Raw genomic sequence first — 19,228 nt, 5'->3', positions numbered from 1 at the left:
AATAAGGTGAGAGGAGGAGTTGCCATATATGTCAAAAGTTATCACTGTGTAGAAAGCTTAGACACAAAAAAGTTTTGTCTAGAGCAACCTATAGAAGCATGTGCCTGTCAACTTAAACTGAAGGAGGGCTCTATTATAACTGTAACAGTATGTAGATCCCCTTCAGGAAACTTTCATTTATTCCTGGAAAACTTGGATGCCTTGTTGTGCTATTTGTCAGATAGGGGAAAGCAAATTATTACTTGTGGGGACTTCATTGTTGATTCACTGAAAGAGTGTAATAGGAAGAATGACCTGGAAGTTTTGCTCGGTTCTTTCAATTTGACATGACATAGCTCCATTCAGTAATTCAAAACTACCCTCCAAAGTTGTGCATTCAATTAATGACTCAACAATTAGAAATTTCAGAGAAAATCTTCAGCAGTTAGACTGGGATGAGGTGTAAAAGGAACCCGATGCTAATTTAAAATATAACTTATTTCATGATACACTTGTAAGAGAATTTTAAAACTGTTTCCCCAAGAAAGTAGTTAAATCTAATTATAAGAAACCATCTAAAAAACCTTGGCATACTAAAGGAATAAAAATATCTTGTAACCACAAAAGGAAACTGTATCTAACAAGAAGAAAGAATAATGACCCAGAAACAGCCAAGTATTATAAAAACTACTGTGCTACATTAAGAAAGGTTATTAAAAAGTCCAGAAGCATGTGCATCATGTCTGAGATTAATACCTCTGATAACAAAACCAAAACAATTTGGAATATTATTACAAGGGAGACAGGGCAACCAAGAGCACAGGATGACGGAATCACCATCAAAGCGAATGGAAACTTGATAAAAAACAAGCTGGAAGTTGAAAACATTTTGAATAATCATTTTTTAGATGTTGTAAAGAAAATAGGATCTAAATGTTCATTAGAAGAAGCAAGGCAGTTAATGGAAGAGGCCTTACCCACACCATTTGATACAATTGAAATTACACCCACCTCTCCTTCTGAAATTAGGAAGATAATAAACTCTCTCAAGAATAAAAGCTCACATGGAATTGATGGTATTTCCAGCAGGATAATAAAAGCTTGTTCCCAAGAAATAAGTGGGATTCTTAGCCACATATGTAATAGCTCTCTGAAGCAGGGTAGTTTCCCAGATAGACTGAAATATGCCAATGGTTAAAGCACTGCATAAAAAAGGGGATACATCTGATGTGAACAACTACCACCCAATCTCTCTTCTGACTGCCTTATCCAACATTCTTGAAAAAAGTAATGTATTGTAGAGTAGCTTCACACCTTTGTAAAAATAAAGTTTTAACAAAATGTTAGTTTGGTTTCCAGAAGGGTTTTTTAACAGAAAATGCTATATATACTTTCAATAATGAAATATTAAATGCTCTGAGTAACCGGAAGTCACTCGTTGGGATTTTTTGTGATCTATCAAAGGCTTTTGATTGTGTAAATCATGTAATACTTCCAGATAAGATCAAGTACTGTGGTATGAATGGGACAGTGTTCAAATGGTTTAAATCATACCTAACTGGAAGAGTGCAGAAAGTTGAAATAAACAGTTCACCTAATATGCAAAAAACTGGTGATTTCTCAAACTGGGGAACAATCAAGAATGGGGTGTTGCAAGGTTCGGTCTTGGGTCCTCTGCTGTTCTTAATATATATTAATGACTTGCCATTCTGTATTCACGAAGATGCAAAGCTGGTACTTTTTGCCGATGATACAAGTATAGCTGTCACACCCAACAGACAAGAATTAACTCGTGAAATTGTAAATGATGTTTTTCAGAAAACCATTAAGAGGTTCTCTGCAAATGGGCTCTCATTAAACTTTGACAAAACACAGTATATACAGTTCCACACAGTAAATGGAATGACACAATTAATAAATATAGACTTCGATCAGAAATCGGTAGCTAAGGTAGAATATTCAAAATTTCTAGGTGTATGCATTGATGAGGGATTTAACTGGAAAAAACACGCTGAGGATCTGCTGAAAAATTTGAGTTCAGCTATTTATGCTATTAGGGTCATTCTGGGGTAACTCATCATTGAGAAAAAGAGTGTTCATTGCACAAAGGCGTGTAATCAGAATAATTGCTGGACCTCATCCAAGATCATCCTGCAGACACTTATTTAAAGAGCTAGAGATCTTCACTGTAACCTCACAATATATATATTCAATTATGAAATTTGTTATTAACAATCCGAACGAATTCAAAAGTAATAGCAGTGTACATGGCTAGGAGAAAGGATGATCTTCACTACTCAGGTTAAATCTAACTTTGGCTCAGAAGTGGCTAAATTATGCTGCCACAAAAGTCTTTGGTCACTTACCTAATAGCATCAAAAGTCTGACAGATAGCCATATAGCATTTAAAAGGAAATGAAAAGAATTTCTTAATGTAACTCCTACTCATTAGATGAATTTTTGGATATATCAAGTGGGTAATTTCCCCAACTCCCACAAAAACAAGTTAAAAAAAATTAAAAATATTAAGTGTAATGTAATATTTTGTGTAATGTAATATCTTGTATAGATACCTTTCATTAAATCGACACATTCCACATCATTACAAAGTGTCGTATTCATGACCTATGGAACAAGTACTAACCTAATCTAATCCTCAGATGCACTGTGAAAATTTGATCATGTGATCAGCACAGGTTTGGTATAGTGTCTTTGTATTTCATGAATTTCCTTCCTTTATGCTGTATAAAATGGTAGGCTCATTCTTACTAAATGTCAGTGTGAAACTGTTCTTTCACATTACTAGCCTTCTAGCTTTTCTTTAACTGAAGTTCATCTTTTCATGTACACAAAATAATTCACTGAAAGCAGTGACATCTGAGTCTGCATTATAAGTCTCAAAGTTTTGACATTTGACTGGTTCAACCATTTCCCAGGTGATGAGAAAAGCTGCAGTTGGTAAAGGATACTAATCAGATAATATTATTTCAGGCATCACTGTGACATGTATGATCTAAAACGTACATAAATGAAAGTTGCCATAGTCCTATTAACTGTAATAACACACAAAAGTCACATAGCTAATGTGTAACCACTGTAGAGTATACATTCAATTAAAATTATATTCATATGTAAACATTACTGCCGGTGTACTTACAAAACAAAAATTGTACTTCAAACTGATTTCTCAGCTGACAGAAGATTAAACACCATGTTATTGTGTGAAGAAGGTATATTTTTATCTTTACGCCCGAGTGTTTCATACAAGTCATACGTATGTTATGTTCAAATGCCTTTATTATTATCATCATTGTTTTGAAAGAAAATAGCTTCTCTGTACATTAGATATAAAAATGGTCTTTTAAAAATAGGACTGTATTTTATTAACAAATAATGGCAAGCAAAAGTATACAACATTTTAATAAACATTAGACAAAATCTCTAGTGTTTCAGTCACCATGTATTTTTAGAGCTGTGAGGATAAATCTCTCATGTGCAATAGTGTTACTTCACAACATAAACTTGTACATATCTCTGAAAATGTGAAAAAAGCAACAGTATTAAATCAGACTTCTTCTAGTAATTTTAATAGCAATATTATCATGATTAATATTAGATGTAACAAAGTATTTTATATAAAGGGATCAGATCAGTTTGAGGAACAAAACTGAACAAAATATGTAACATGAATCCCTATTCATCCACCTATCAATTTGTTACTGTCACTTTTATATTATAATCATCACAGAACCAGTAAAGGTCATAAATAAGTAGTATTTCAGTACTTTTGTTAGCCCCCTGTTCTTTGTAAAGGAAAGCCACAGAATCACAGAGTCCAGTCATTCACAGTAAATAAATTAATTCAAAAGGAAAGATGCAATTTTTCAAGGTTTCTTGAGGATTTTTCCTCTTATTTTGTATGGTTCTGCTTTTTCCATCCCTGGAGGATGCAGCCTCATCTGAAATAAAGTAATGAAATAAAACTAAAATATCACAATAACTCAGAACGCAGGGTTGCTTTTCTCATAAAATTAACTTTTATTAAACACATGAAATAACTGTACCACTAAATTAATCCATCCTTTTTAAATCTGTTTCTCAGTAGCTACTGAACATGTTGTAACTAGTTATAATAAAAAAACCATGGAAGATATCATTTCACTTTTGATAAGCATGTATACCATGCAGAATGTTTGTTATAATGTTGTATTAAGTTACAGGCCATATGTACATAATTTATTTACAAATGCAATCAGTTTCCATATGCAACTAATGAAAATAAATCTTACTCTGACAATGTATTAGAATGCATATCTTACAGCTCTTAGATTATTGTTTTTTGTTAAATGATTTAAACATTTACAGATAATATACACTTAGTTTACATTTACTCAGCCTCCTCTGAGTGCCTATGGAGATGAAGAGAAGGAGCTACTGTCAGATACTTTCTTATGGTGTTTACTTGTGGCCACTCACATTGATAATTTAGTTCACTAGTTATTTTTGGTTTAATTACATACCGTGTTGAAATTACGAATTTGCACAAACATATGTAAAAGAGATTGTGTTAACAGTGAGGGAGATCACCCAAAACCTTTCCCTGTTCACCCCCAGCAACTGTGGGTTATCAGTTCATCATCTTGTTTTCCTTGGAATAGCTTAGTGTGTCCTTGGGCATAAGTTTTCCTCTGTAATGGTACAACTTTTTTTATGATCAACGTCTTTTTAAAACATCTTTATGAAACATACTGTATGTCAAAATGACATGGTAATGAAATACTTTGGTGCAAATTGGAAATACGGGTTGAATGATGGAACATCAATGGAGGAAAGTGACATACTGCCTACATTTAATGCAATAACTAATACTGAAAATATTTGTAATAAACTAATTTCCAGAAGATAAACTTTTAATTGGCTCTTCCAGCCAGCATTACATTTAGCACCTGGTATTGTTCTGTTCTATCTTAGCCATTTGTCTATCACTGTAAATTCCACGTGACTCTTGTCTGCAAATGATACGTAACTGTGATAACTGAAAATAAAGCAGCAGAATTTTTTTGACTGCATGATTATACACTTGATAGCTTAGAAAATGGATCCAGCCAACTGACTTGACTCTGTACATTTCAGAAAACTTTATGGTACATTTCAGTACCAATTAATGAACTAAGGAAGATTACGGTATATTGCCCCACTGATGACTAAGCCATTAGTGATGGGGAACAAGCTTCGATTGGGGAAAGGAGTTGGTCACACCCTTTTCAGAGGAAACATTCCAAACAAAATTTAATTCTGGATGCACCACCATTTTTCTGGATGTAAATCCTGTGTCTTACCACTGCATCACTATGCTTGGTATCAAACAGTCAAAATCCCAAAAAACTGAAATAAGCCCTTAAAAAACAAATACATAACAGAAGTGGATTATGTTAATTTTTTGCTTTAAATATCAATATGAATTTGAGCTGTAATATGCACAATCAGTAGCTAGCAAGTAAATTATGTAGTTTTATTTGCAGTATTAATATTATCCTATGCCATGGATTTGGATTTATGGAAAATAGCCTCTCATGGTTGTTTGAGTTAGTTATGAAATATTTCATTTGCTTTTGAGGAAATCAATGTAGTACCCTATGATTACAATATCAATGAATCACAGCAGGAATCAGACAACTCATACAAATGCCTAGGTGGAACAATCTGTAAGGACATGAAATGGAATGATCACATACGCTCAGTTGTAGGTTCTGTAGGTGGCAGACTTTGATTAATTGGTAGGATACAAGGAAAATACAAAAAGTCTTCAAAGGAGATTGCTTGCAAAACACTTATGCTGCCCATCCTGAAATACTGGTCATGCATGTGTAACATGTAACAAATAGGGCTGGCTAATAGGGGATATGGGATTTGCACAAAACAGAGTACCACAAATGGTAACATGTTTATTCCACCTATGGAAGATTTTCACCAAGAAGCTGAAAAAATTTAACAGGCAGATGCTTGAAAAGAGACACAAACTATCTCATGAAAGCTACAAACAAAGTTTCAAGAACCAGCCATATGAGGAATCTTGGAATATACTGCAACCCATGATGTATCACAAAGACAAAGATTGGACTTACTACAAAATGCAGAGAGGTATTTACGTGGTCACTCTACACACAAATGGAATGTGAAGAAGCCTTAATAACTATTGCTATCCGGGTTGAATGATGGAACATCAATGGAGGAAAGTGACATACTGCCTACATTTAATGCAGAGTATAGATGTGGGTACTGATGTAGAGTTCCAGTAATTTAAAGCGCATACTGAAGCATATTAAAAAAATTAATGGGAACATATTTACTTCATATTCGAGGGATTCATGTCAACTAAAATTTAAAACTTTGGAGGTTTTAATGGTCATTCTCCTAGACATCTATGTAGCCATCATCTTGTTATGCAACAAATCAGATAATTTCAAGGAAAAATGAGTCTGATTATTTATATAATAAATTGCTCAAGAAATCATTTGGCACCATCCTCACGCCTTACACAGTTTGTATTTTTTTGACTGGTGTTCTGTTTCTCACTACCATTTTGCACACAGGAAATTGCCACTTCCAACCATTCTGTGTAATTGGGTTAAAACTAAATATGCATTCTAAGTGCACTTCAGTTGAGTGTTCTGTTTCTCACTACCATTTTGCACACAGGAAATTGCCACTTCCAACCATTCTGTGTAATTGGGTTAAAACTAAATATGCATTCTAAGTGCACTTCAGTTGAGTGTACTGTGTCTCCAATCTTGAACACTGTTTTGTCTTTCAGCATACCTCCCAAGGGAACACTCACAAGTGTCAATAAACAATCTTGATGGAACTTGGTGGGTGTTGTAGAAAGGGCAAAGTAGTGCAATATATATTTTCTTGTTTGTGCACAGTTTCACTCTTAAGGGATAAAACACATCCCAAAAAGTAATTTGGCATTTGGAGGGGAATATCTTCAAAATGATAATATATAAAAATATTTTTCATATAAAAGTTGACATGTAATTAATGTTCTTGAAAACTGTATAATAAACTTTTGTAATAATTTGAAATTTTGCAAAATATCCCACCACCATTTTGAAAAATGAAGACTTCTGTTACAATGTACATTAAAGAAGCTTTCGATCCACATACATCCCTGTGTAATAAAGCTGGTTTCTGATATATCATTTTTGGAAAATAAGTAGTACATAATGCGCTGTCAGAGTATTTTAAATATACCTAATTAAAATATCTAAACATTCATTACTATTCTAATTATTTATTTTACTTATCTTTGTTTTGTGTTTTAAATTGTTATTTTATGCTTTAGATTCATGGCTTTTTTGTTTACCTTTTCACATATGCATATTTTGTTAAATGAAGATAATAAGTAACTCATTGTTATGATAGAAAATAATTAAAATAATGATAATCTGTAAAGAAATGCTTAAAACCTAAAGTTTTGTTACACCATCTACAAAAAATGAACAAAATTTCTCACATAATATGCACAATGGAGAAGCCAATATAAAACAAAATTAAGCAGGCTTTCGAACTGTCATAGGTGATCCTCTAAATATACTGATTTGTATCAGGCATATTTCAGTACATTGGTAAGCCTTAGTGAAGAGAATTAATTAGATACTAGTCACTTCAGCTTCAGTGTATTGTTTCTCTGGTGGAGATTGAAATCAAAATCATTCAGCAGAACTAGATCTGAAAGTCCTCTTGCAAAGTTCTTCCAACATCAAAAGCTGTATACTTCCCATGGCAGTACCTGTGTTGTTGATCCTTTCGGATCACCAATTGAACATGTTCCTTGTCTTCAGGTATGATGCTCTAAATAGTTCTTTCATATTCATCACCATAAGAATCTAGTGACAACATAGGTAATTCTCCCTCACTAGGAAAGGAAACACATTTCAAATATATTTTAACCTGATCAAACATTTGTTTACCAGATTCTGATGCTGTCACATCAATGTTTGTGGCTTCAAAGTGAGATCCTCAAATTCTGGGCCCAAACTCACCAGTAATTTTGTTTTAAAACTATGAAATTCAGGTTATCAGTGTGATAAAACTGTTTTGAGCATTGTACCCATGGACAAGAAATATCAGGTGACCCAAAGGGCTGAAAGGGTCAAAAGTGCTGCAGTGGAACTCATACGGCTTTTGACCTTGGAAGAACCTTGTGAGAAGTCTTCAGATCTAGTTTTGTTGAATGATTATGGTGTCAGTCTCCACTTAAGAAACAATATAATCAAGTTGCAGTCACCAGTACATAATAATTTCTCTTCAACTTCTTCACTGGGGCTTACCAATGCACTGAAATATGTCTCATACAAATCAGGATATTTAGAGAATCACCCAAGTCAATTTGAAATCTTGCTGAATTTTGTTTCAAATTGGCTTCTTCGTTGTGTACATTATGTGAAGAAATTTCATTCATTTTGTATACTTGGTGTACAAAACGTTATGTTTTAAATGTTTTCTTGCAGATTATCATTATTGTAATTATTCTCTATTATAATAGTAAGTTACTTATTATTTTCAGTTAACAAAATACATGTATGTGAAATGATAAGCAAAAATACAAAAAAAAAAAAAAACCATGAATGTAAATCATAAAATGAATATACGTAAAATAAATAATTACAACAGTAATAAGTGTTTAGATATTTTAATTAGGAATGTTGAAAATACTCTAACAGCACATTGTGTACAGCTTATTTTCAACAAATGATATTTCAGAAAACAGTTTTATTACACAGGGATGTGTGTGGCTTGAAAGCTTCTTTAATTTACGTTGTAACAAAAGTTTTCATTTTTCCAAATTAATTAATATCAATGGGGTATTTTGCAAAATTTCAAATTATTAAAAAAGTTTATTATACAGTTTTTAAGAACATTAATTTCATATGAACTTGTATGTAGGAAACATTTTTTATATATCATCAGTTCAAAGATATTCCCTCTAAACCTAAAATGCCAAATTTCAAATGATTAAAAAAGTTGATTATACAGTTTTTAAGAACATTAATTTCATATGAACTTGTATGTAGGAAACATTTTTTATATATCATCATTTCAAAGATATTCCCTCTAAACCTAAAATGCCAGTGTACCTATTTGGCTGTTTTTTTACACCTTAAAAGTGAAACTGGGCACTAACAAAAAAATATGTATTACATTATTTTGCCACCTCTACACACCCACCAAGTTTCATCAAGATCATTTATTGACACCTGAGAATGTTCCGTTGCCAGATCTTCATTTTGAGTGCCAACCGTACATGTTTTTTTCAGTTTACAGCAAGAGAGGTTATCAACAAGGAGAGTAATCTGCCAAATCAGTATATATCACAGTGAATCATTTCAACTTTCACATGGTATTGTGAGGCACAAAACATTGAAAATCTGCTGGATGATCATCATACAAGAGTTTGGAGGTGACATGTCCAACATCCTTGTAAAATTGGTAAATGAATGGACAATACTACTACTACTACTACTACTACTACAATGCATTCCTCTGATATGCATTTCCAGTGGTTTAATATGAGGTGAGTCAGTCATGTTTTGGATTAGTATCATGCACAGATGTTGAAAACCTCTCATTGCTATCATGAGGAGTTTGATGGCTATGCAGCATTGGAGGAGGACCCTCAAACCAACTGTCTAACACTACAGTCAGCATTTCAGTGATGGATTCATCTTGCAAGATGATAATACATGAGCACATCACATGAACATTGTAACACCTTCCAGGAATAGGAATTAACCAAGTGGAATGGCCTGCGGTATCTGCTGAGATGAATCAGAATGAGAGTGCTTAGGGGCAGTTGAAATTGGCAGTGCGTTACAGCAGAAACTGACCTCACACTTGCATCTGCCTGACTGACCTGAACCATGGCTTTCAGGACGTCATGCAAGAGAAGTGCGAGTTGAATTTTGTTTGACCAGTGTTTTCAGAATCCATGCTGGTTGACTTGAGTGACATCATTCTGTATAAGATACCACATTATGTTTGGGTTCAGAATATTGTTACAAGTTCCTACAATAGTTGGATGTCAGTGATATTGGATGGTAGTTTTGTGGATCACTTCCACTACTCATACCTTCTATGTATTAATTCATTGCTTATTTGAATGTGCAAGAATGAATATCGGAACATTTATGCAATAAGTACATTCTAACAGTCTCAATGAATGCACACGATTATTTGATAATATGTTCCCATACAAAACTAGTTAGATTGTAAAATATATGTTGAAAAATGTAATTTTCATGATTTTAAATGTCTGCAGAAACTCATTAACTGTCAAAATGAATGTATTTATGAACAAAATTTTCTGCATTTTGAGGAGGCCACCATAACATTAACTGAAAAATGAAATATGAAACAAGTGCACAAATTTATTGAATGAGTAAAGCAAACAGCTTGCATTTACATGGTTTATTAGATGTAATCACAATATGTGAACATCAAGTGTTTATTTTGAACATTGAATTATAATCAAACTTAACATGTGAAATATGAAAGTCAAGCAAAATTTTGAGGCTATTGTGTGTGATAATTTTTTGGCATTCAAATGAGGTGAAGTATGTAACTGTTGGTAATACACGAACAATGTTAGTGATGTAAAATACTTGATCATCACCTAAGAAATTATTGTAATGACTTTCTGCATGGGTGGTAAGATACCAGCACTATGTACTAGTATCAAGTCATGAATAACTGTTGGTAATACACGAACAATGTTAGTGATGTCTCAAACTAACATTCTGATCTCCATCACTTTGCTTTTGTGAAACAATGTAAGACAAGAAGACTGCCAAACACCAACAAAACAAGGGAAAGAAGGCAGAGAAACACACATGTCTCAGCTGAGCTGCTTTTATGAAACTGAAATTAGAAGAGCGCCAAGTGAAAACCTTGGATATCTTCCCGTGACCCCTTTCATCACTGAATGTCTACCATTTGTCAAAATACTTGCAGAAGTTGGGAAGAGAAATTTATATTTCAATGAATTAGTGGGACACTTTACATCATTTATCTGCAAATGTTTACTGCTCTATTTGAGTCATCACCACTAGTAATCATAATTCAATGCTAATGAAATGTAAATAGTGCCTAAATTCAAAAATAGCTTTACATCTATTTCCATGTACACAATTAGCAGAAAATTCTATTAAAAGTATTTTTAAGAGAAAAAGAAGAAATAGTTTGATTCACCTTTATAGATTATGGTTAGTTTCTATTGGAAATCAAGTGCCACATATGCATATACCCCAATTCTTGTATCCGAGTTGACATGAATTCTCATAGGGTATTATTTTTTGCATCTAAATGAGGCAGACTATTCTGAATACCCGTTTAGATGCCTGATTGTCCAGCACAATCGCAAAAATTTCAATCCACAATTACCAGTTTTGGCAATCATCAACTATCCTTAGATCACAAGACACATGCCATGGTCCACAGTAATATGCCGAAAATGTTACTGTCATAAAATTCAATTACATGATTGTATCACCAGTTTTTCCTTCTGAAATTAAGAAACTTACACATTCTCTCAAAAATAAGAGCTCATCTGATTTCGGTGTTGTTTCCAATAGAGTATTAATATTTATTCCCATATAATAAGCTCAGTTTTATCTGAAATACTTAATGCATCATTAACTCAATGCATTTTTCCAGAGAGACTGAAATATGCCTTTGCTAAACCCCTCTTTAAGAAAGGTGATAGGAGATATGTCAATAATCAATGACCCATTTCACTGCTTACACCATTCTCCTAAATTTTTGAAAAGGTGACACATTCTAGAATACTATCTCACCTTAGCAACAATAGTATCCTTAGCAAATCACAGTTTGGGTTTTAGAAGAGTTGCTCTGCTGAGAATGCCATTTACACATCCACTCACCAGATTTTACAAGCAGTAAATAAAATAGCCCCAATTGGTCGCTATGATTGCAGGTTCGAATCCTGTCTCGGGCATGGATGTGTGTGATGTCCTTAGGTTAATTAGGTTTAAGTAGTTCTAAGTTCTAGGGGACTGATGGCCTCAGAAGTCACATAGTGCTCAGAGCCATTTGAACCAATTGGTATTTTCTGCTACCTCTCTAAGGCATTTGACTGTACGAATCACAGTATTCTCCTAGGCAAATTAACATTTTATAGGATTGATGTTACAGCCAATCAATAGATGATGCAACATCTAAGCAAAAGAATGCAGAAAGTTGTACTTAGTAATTTAAACAGTGTAGTCCAGGGACATAATTCTGACAAGGGAGAAATCATGTATGGGTTTACCCAAGGTTCAGTCTCAGGTCCACTACTTTTGTTGTATATGTAAACAGTCTTCTGTCTAGTATACAACAAGTAGAATTAGTTCTTTTTTTAGATGATGCTAGTATTATAATTGGTTCAAGTATACATACAGAAACAGAAGAAATGGTAAACAAAGTTCTTAAAAGTATCATTGACTGGTTTTCTGCAAATGGTCTCAGCCTCAATTTTAAAAAGACCTAACATATTCAGTTCTGCACATTTACAGGTGCTAAACTAATGATAATTGTAAGACATGGTGAGGAAATAGTAAATAGAGTGGAAACTATAAAATTCTTATGGGACCATATTGAAGAGAATTCAAATTGGAAAAAACACATTTGGGAACTCCTAAAACAACATAGTTCAGCCACATTTGGACTTAGAATCATTGCAAATCATGGGGAGAGGCAAATCAGGAAGTTGACATATTTTTCACATTTTCATTTGATAATGCCATATGGAATACTGTTCTGGGTCAACTCATCTTTAAGAAAGAAAGTCTTCATAGTGCAGAAACGTGCCATGAGAATAATATGTGGTGCTCACCCATGATCATCTTGTAGACATCTGTTTAAGGAGTTGGGCATTCAGACTATTGCTTCTCAGTATATTTACTCTGTCATGAAGTTTGTTGTAAATAATCCGCTACAGTTCAAGAGGAAAAATGAGGAATATAATTACAACACCAGAAGGAAAAATGACATTCATTGCTCCATGTCAAGGTTGTCTTTAGCAAGAAAGGGGGTGCACAATGCTGCAACAAAAATATTTGATCATTTACCCAGTGATACAAAATGTCTGACAGACAGCAAAGTAAAATTTGATGACAAACTGAGAAAGTTTCTCCTTGACAACTCCTTCTATTCTATAGAAGAATTTCTATGGTTGTTGTGTGTAAAAGGCAGTGGGTAGGAATTACTAACTCACATCTGTATGTCTTCACACTTTAGGTCCAAGGAATTGCAGTGTAACTAGCCAATGTACCATTTGTCAGTTTACTGAAAAATGTTTGCAGGGTATGGTATTTAACTTTCCCAAATTAAACCATACTAGACAGAATATTATTTATGGTACTGGTAGCAAACTCAGTAAGAATAATATCAGATCATGTAATAAATGATTTTCTAGCTCCATTGCTTCTATTGCTTCAACACTGCACCATGATGTTCCAGTCAGTATTGATCACAGATGCTAATAGCTCAACTGATCATCAAATGTGTAGCTGCTGAAAAGTTAACATTGTCTTGGACAATAATAGTTGGGAATTACTGATGAGGCTCTTTTATCAAGATAACAACAATGAAGTAGTTGTGCTTTCAAAAATTCACTTGACAGGAGAACCTGTTTAGCAAAATCTCAAGAAGAAGTTTGAAGAAGAAAATGGAGAGCTGACAATCTCCTCAGGAAACACTGGTGACTGACTCAAAAATGTTCAAATGCGTGTGAAATCGTATGGGACTTAGCTGCTAAGGTCATCAGTCCCTAAGCCTACACACTACTTAACCTAAATTATCCCAAGAACAAACACACACACCCATGCCTGAGGGAGGACTCGAACCTCCAACGGTGATAGCTTCACAGTCCATGACTGCAGTGCCTTAGACCGCTTGGCTTATCCCGCATGGCGGTGACTGACTCCACCCCAGAAGTGGTTAACAAAGTCACATTGCTTTGTAGGCAACCATAAGTACAACTGTTGACTCACAAACAGTGCAAATGTAGTATTATAGTAGCTGAGCCCTCTGCAATCCACTGTTTGGAAGATGCTTCAAAAAATTCTGAATATCTGAAAAAAGGTTTGTAAGGAAGCACCTGCACATATACCAATCAGAAGACATATGGTGAAAGATAGAGATTTTTATGCCATTTTACAGTATTCTATTCCATGATTTTAGGGTGCCCTGAATACTTACATGAGTCTTATTGAACACACTCTGCTGTATAACTGACAAAACATTCATAAAACCAGAAATACTATATGACATAGAAACACATATTAATCAATATTCTGTGGAATTATGAATTTGAACAGTCTACCCAACGGGAGGCCCTAGCTACACGGCATTTCCATATCATGCCATTACCAGTATTAACATGGCTCCTGTTTGTATAGTAACTCACTTTTCACTTACAGAGTGATAATTCAAGGGAGTTAGATTATAACTATCTTTCATAATAGCTCTGGCCTCATTCTTCAGTTAATTTTAATTGAGGTTTTAACCCAGTTTCCTGCATTACTATAGAGTAAACTATTGTATGAAAATGGTCAGAACAAATTATAGCATATCAGTTAGAACTCAGTTTGCAATTGCAGTAACTATATTTAATATATTATTTTCTTTCCCTCCGACATTCTGTTATGTGCCAGATAAGTGTAGCACTTTTGAGGGAGAGGGTTAGTTATATGTGATGGGAATTGTGCATGGTGTCCATGAAATACTACCACTACATCTGGAAATCTCACTGAACCTTTCAGCTGTTTCCTGAGACTGAAGAGATGGCACTGACAGGGCACTAGCAGACTGGGAACAACAACAAACAAACATTCACAGAATGACAAAGTATTCCCAACTTGAAGCACAAGTGCAGGAAAATACCCCCATAAAGATGCACCATGTTTAATCTCATGGACAAGATCTTGAATGATGCAGTGGTTTTGGTGCTCAAAAAAAGTTTGTACTTTGGAATACCCCAATGCTAGGTATGATTTCTGGAATAGACGGGTTATCTGGAAACTTTCTGGTGAAGTGCAGAGGACATTAGGCAAGCCACCTGCCATACTTTAATCTGGGTTCTGCTGAAGAAGTTTAATATTACTTCAGCTAGAATGAAGGCCCTGTGAGTTGTGAGAGCAAACAAAGACTTCATCATTATACCTGCTGGCAAGGGAAACACCATTGTCCTCATCTCATGAATTGAGTATAATAGAAAGATAGATACATTGCTCAAAGACCCTGAATACTGGAAGCTAAGAGACAATTTGGCTCATAGGATTCAGAGAAAACTCTAGACCTCCTCAAGAAGAGCTGTATGCCAGTAATGTCATCAGGGGTTTGTGCCAACAGGCTGTGGTACGCCAAAGACTCTGTGGTCTGCTGGAGATGAAGGATGGGTCCTAAGTTTCTACCTTCTTTTGGCTGAATAGCTGACATAACTATTATGCCCTCTTGTAGGCAAATGTGACCATTATACTCAGAATTCAGAGGATTTAATAGATTAATCGAACCATTGGGTCTTTGGGTTAACTTTGACATTGTATCATCAAGTACAAAAGTGTTTTACAGATATCTTTAGAGCTTATTAACGGCAGGTTTGAGGAAAATAATTGTAGCATTGTCTAAACATGTGCTTGCTTCACATATTTCTTATTTGATAATCAATGCTTGAAAAGAATGGATGGTGTCATAGATAACAATCTGGATGATTTATTGATTTGGCATAGTAATATTGGCTAATATGACCTTGCTATATTGGTACTGCAAACATTTGAAAGCAAGGAGGAAATACAACCATTATATTTCCTGAGCATGTGCAGCTCTGCTGTATCTACATCTACATGAGTACTCTGCAAATCACTCTTAAATGTTTGGCAGAGGGTTCTTAGCACTACTTTCAGAGTATATCTTGATTATTCCACCATTGAATAGTTCAAGGGAAAAATTAACATTCCATCTGAACTCTAATTTCTCTTATCTTATTACACTGGTAATTTATCCCTATGTAGGGGGAGTCAACATATTATTTTGGCATTTTGGTGAGAAAATTTGTAACTGAAATTTCTTAAAAAGATATCACTACAACAAAGAATGCTGTTATTTTAATGATTGCTACCCCAACTTGTTCATCATATCCATGAGACAATCACCACTATTTCATGATAATATAAAATGAGTTACACTTCTTTGAAAATTTTCAATGTCCTCCATTAATTACACCTGGTATGTACCCCACACCATGTAGCAATACTCCAGAAGAGGACAGACAACTGTAGCACAGGCTGTCTCTTTAGTTAACTTGTTGCATCTTATGAGTGCTCTGCCAATAAAACACAGTCTTTGGTTCACTTTTTCCATAACATTTTCTAATCCATGTGTATTTAGTTGAATCTACAACCTTTAAATTCATGTTTTTGTTGTATAATTAATATTTAATGAAATTTTTAGAGCTTATGTTGAGGACCTTAGACTTTTTATAGTTTAAGGTCAACTGCCACTTTTTGAACCATGCAAATATCATGTCTAAATCATTTTACAATTTATTTTGATCTTCTGGTACCTTTATTACATGATAAATGACAGCATCATCTACACACAGTCTGAGAGAGCTGCACAGATTGTCTCCTAAATTGTTTGCATAGATTAAGAACAGCAGAGGTCCTATAACACTTCCTGGAGAACCCCTGATATCATTTGAGTTTTGCTAGTTGACTTCCCATCAATTATTACAAAGTGTGACATTTTTTATGTGAAATGTCAAATCCAGTCACACAACTGAGACAATACTCCACTGTTGTTGTTTTTGTGGTCTTCAGTCCTGAGACTGGTTTGATGCAGCTCTCCATGCTACTCTATCCTGTGCAAGCTTCTTCATCTCCCAGTACCTACTGCAGCCTACATCCTTCTGAATCTGCTTAGTGTATTCATCTCTTGGTCTCCCTCTTCGATTTTTACCCTCCACACTGCCCTCCAATACTAAATTGGTGATCCCTCGATGTCTCAGAACATGTCCTACCAACCGATCCCTTCTTCTAGTCAAGTTGTGCCACAAGCTCCTCTTCTCCCCAATTCTATTCAATACCTCCTCATTAGTTATGTGATCTACCCATCTAATCTTCATCATTCTTCTGTAGCACCACATTTCGAAAGCTTCTATTCTCTTCTTGTCTAAACTATTTATCGTCTACGTTTCACTTCCATACAAGGCTACACTCCATACAAATACTTTCAGAAATGACTTCCTGACATTTAAATCTATACTCGATGTTAACAAATTTTTCTTCTTCAGAAACGCTTTCCTTGCCATTGTCAGTCTACATTTTATATCCTCTCTACTTCAGCCATCATCAGTTATTTTGCTCCCCAAATAGTAAAACTCCTTTACTACTTTAAGTGTCTCATTTCCTAATCTAATTCCCTCAGCATCACCTGACTTAATTCGACTAAATTCCATTATCCTCCTTTTGCTTTTTTTGATGTTCATCTTATACCCTCCTTTCAAGATACTGTCCATTCCGTTCAGCTGCTCTTCCAAGTCCTTTGCTGTCTCTGACAGAATTACAATGTCATCAGTGAACCTCAAAGTTTTTATTTCTTCTCCATGGATTTTAATACCTACTCCGAACTTTTCTTTTGTTTCCTTTACTGCTTGCTCAATATACAGATTGAATAACATCGGGGATAGGCTACAACCTTGTCTCACTCCCTTCCCAACCACTGCTTCCCTTTCATGTCCCTCGACTCTTATAACTGCCATCTGCTTTCTGTATGTAAATAGCCTTTCGCTCCCTGTATTTTACCCCTGCCACCTTCAGAATTTGAAAGCAAGTATTCCAATTAACATTTTCAAAAGCTTTCTCTAAGTCTACAAATGCTAGAAACGTAGGTTTGCTTTTCCTTAATCTTTCCTCTAAGATAAGTCGTAGGGTCAGTATTGCCTCACATGTTCCAACATTTCTACGGAATCCAAACTGATCTTCTCCGAGGTCAGCTTCTATCAGTTTTTCCATTCATCTGTAAAGAATTCGCATTAATATTTTGCAGCTGTGACTTATTAAACTGATAGTTCAGTAATTTTCACATCTGCCAACACCTGCTTTCTTTGGGATTGGAATTATTATGTTCTTCTTGAAGTCTGAGGGTATTTCGCCTGTCTCATACATCTTGCTCACCAGACGGTAGAGTTTTGTCATGACTGGCTCTCCCAAGACCGTCAGTAGTTCCAATGGAATGTTGTCTACTCCCGGGGCCTTGTTTCGACTCAGGTCTTTCAGTGCTCTGTCAAACTCTTCACGCAGTATCATATCTCCCATTTCATCTTCATCTACATCCTCTTCCATTTCCATAATATTGTCCTCAAGTACATCACCCTTGTATAGACCCTCTATATACTCCTTCCACCTTTCTGCTTTCCCTTCTTTGCTTAGAACTGGGTTTCCATCAAAGCTCTTGATATTCGTGCAAGTGGTTCTCCTTTCTCCAAAGATCTCTCTAATTTTCCTGTAGGCAGTATCTATCTCACCCCTAGTGAGATAAGCCTCTACATCCTTACATTTGTCCTCTAGCCATCCCTGCTTAGCCATTCTGCACTTCCTGTTGGTCTCATTTTTTAGATGTTTGTATTCCTTTTTGCCTGCTTCATTTACTGCATTTTTATATTTTCTCCTTTCATCAATTAAATTCAATATTTCTTCTGTTACCCAAGGGTTTCTACTAGCCCTAATCAGTTTACCTATTTGATCCTCTGCTGCCTTAACTATTTCATCCCTCAAAGCTACCCATTCTTCTTCTACTGTATTTCTTTCCCCCATTCCTGTCAATTGTTCCCTTATGCTCTCCCTGAAACCCTGTACAACCTCTGGTTCTTTCAGTTTATCCAGGTCCCATCTCCTTAAATTACCACCTTTTTGCAGTTTCTTTGGTTTTAATCTACAGTTCATAACCAATAGATTGTGGTCACAGTCCACATCTGCCCCTGGAAATGTCTTACAATTTAAAACCTGGTTCCTAAAGCTCTGTCTTACCATTATATAATCTATATGATATCTTCTAGGCACACAATTTGATTAGAATTTGCTTCTGAGGAACAGTGTCAAAAGCCTTCTGAAAGTATAGAAATATAGGATCAACTTGAGATCCCTTGCTGATAGTATTCATTACTTCCTGTGAAAAAAGATACCAGTCG

The 19,228-nt window shown here is 34.9% G+C and overlaps 1 protein-coding gene across 3 annotated transcripts in view; it reads right to left on the bottom strand.

Moving 5' to 3' along the window:
- Positions 1-3,258: 3,258 nt before the first annotated feature.
- The window catches only part of LOC126183847 (uncharacterized), a 100,160-nt gene continuing 84,190 nt past the window's right edge, over positions 3,259-19,228 (bottom strand). For all 3 annotated transcript variants that reach the window (XM_049926133.1, XM_049926131.1, XM_049926134.1), the window contains one exon: positions 3,259-3,938. Coding sequence is in view for 1 of the 3 variants with exons in the window: in XM_049926134.1 (XP_049782091.1) it covers positions 3,864-3,938 (75 nt within the window). In the remaining 2 variants the exon portion in view is untranslated. The remainder of the gene's footprint in view (positions 3,939-19,228) is intronic.

The sequence above is a fragment of the Schistocerca cancellata genome, chromosome 4, assembly GCF_023864275.1.
Source record: "Schistocerca cancellata isolate TAMUIC-IGC-003103 chromosome 4, iqSchCanc2.1, whole genome shotgun sequence".
NCBI lineage: Eukaryota > Metazoa > Arthropoda > Insecta > Orthoptera > Acrididae > Schistocerca > Schistocerca cancellata.
This window is presented reverse-complemented; position numbering and strand designations above follow the sequence as displayed.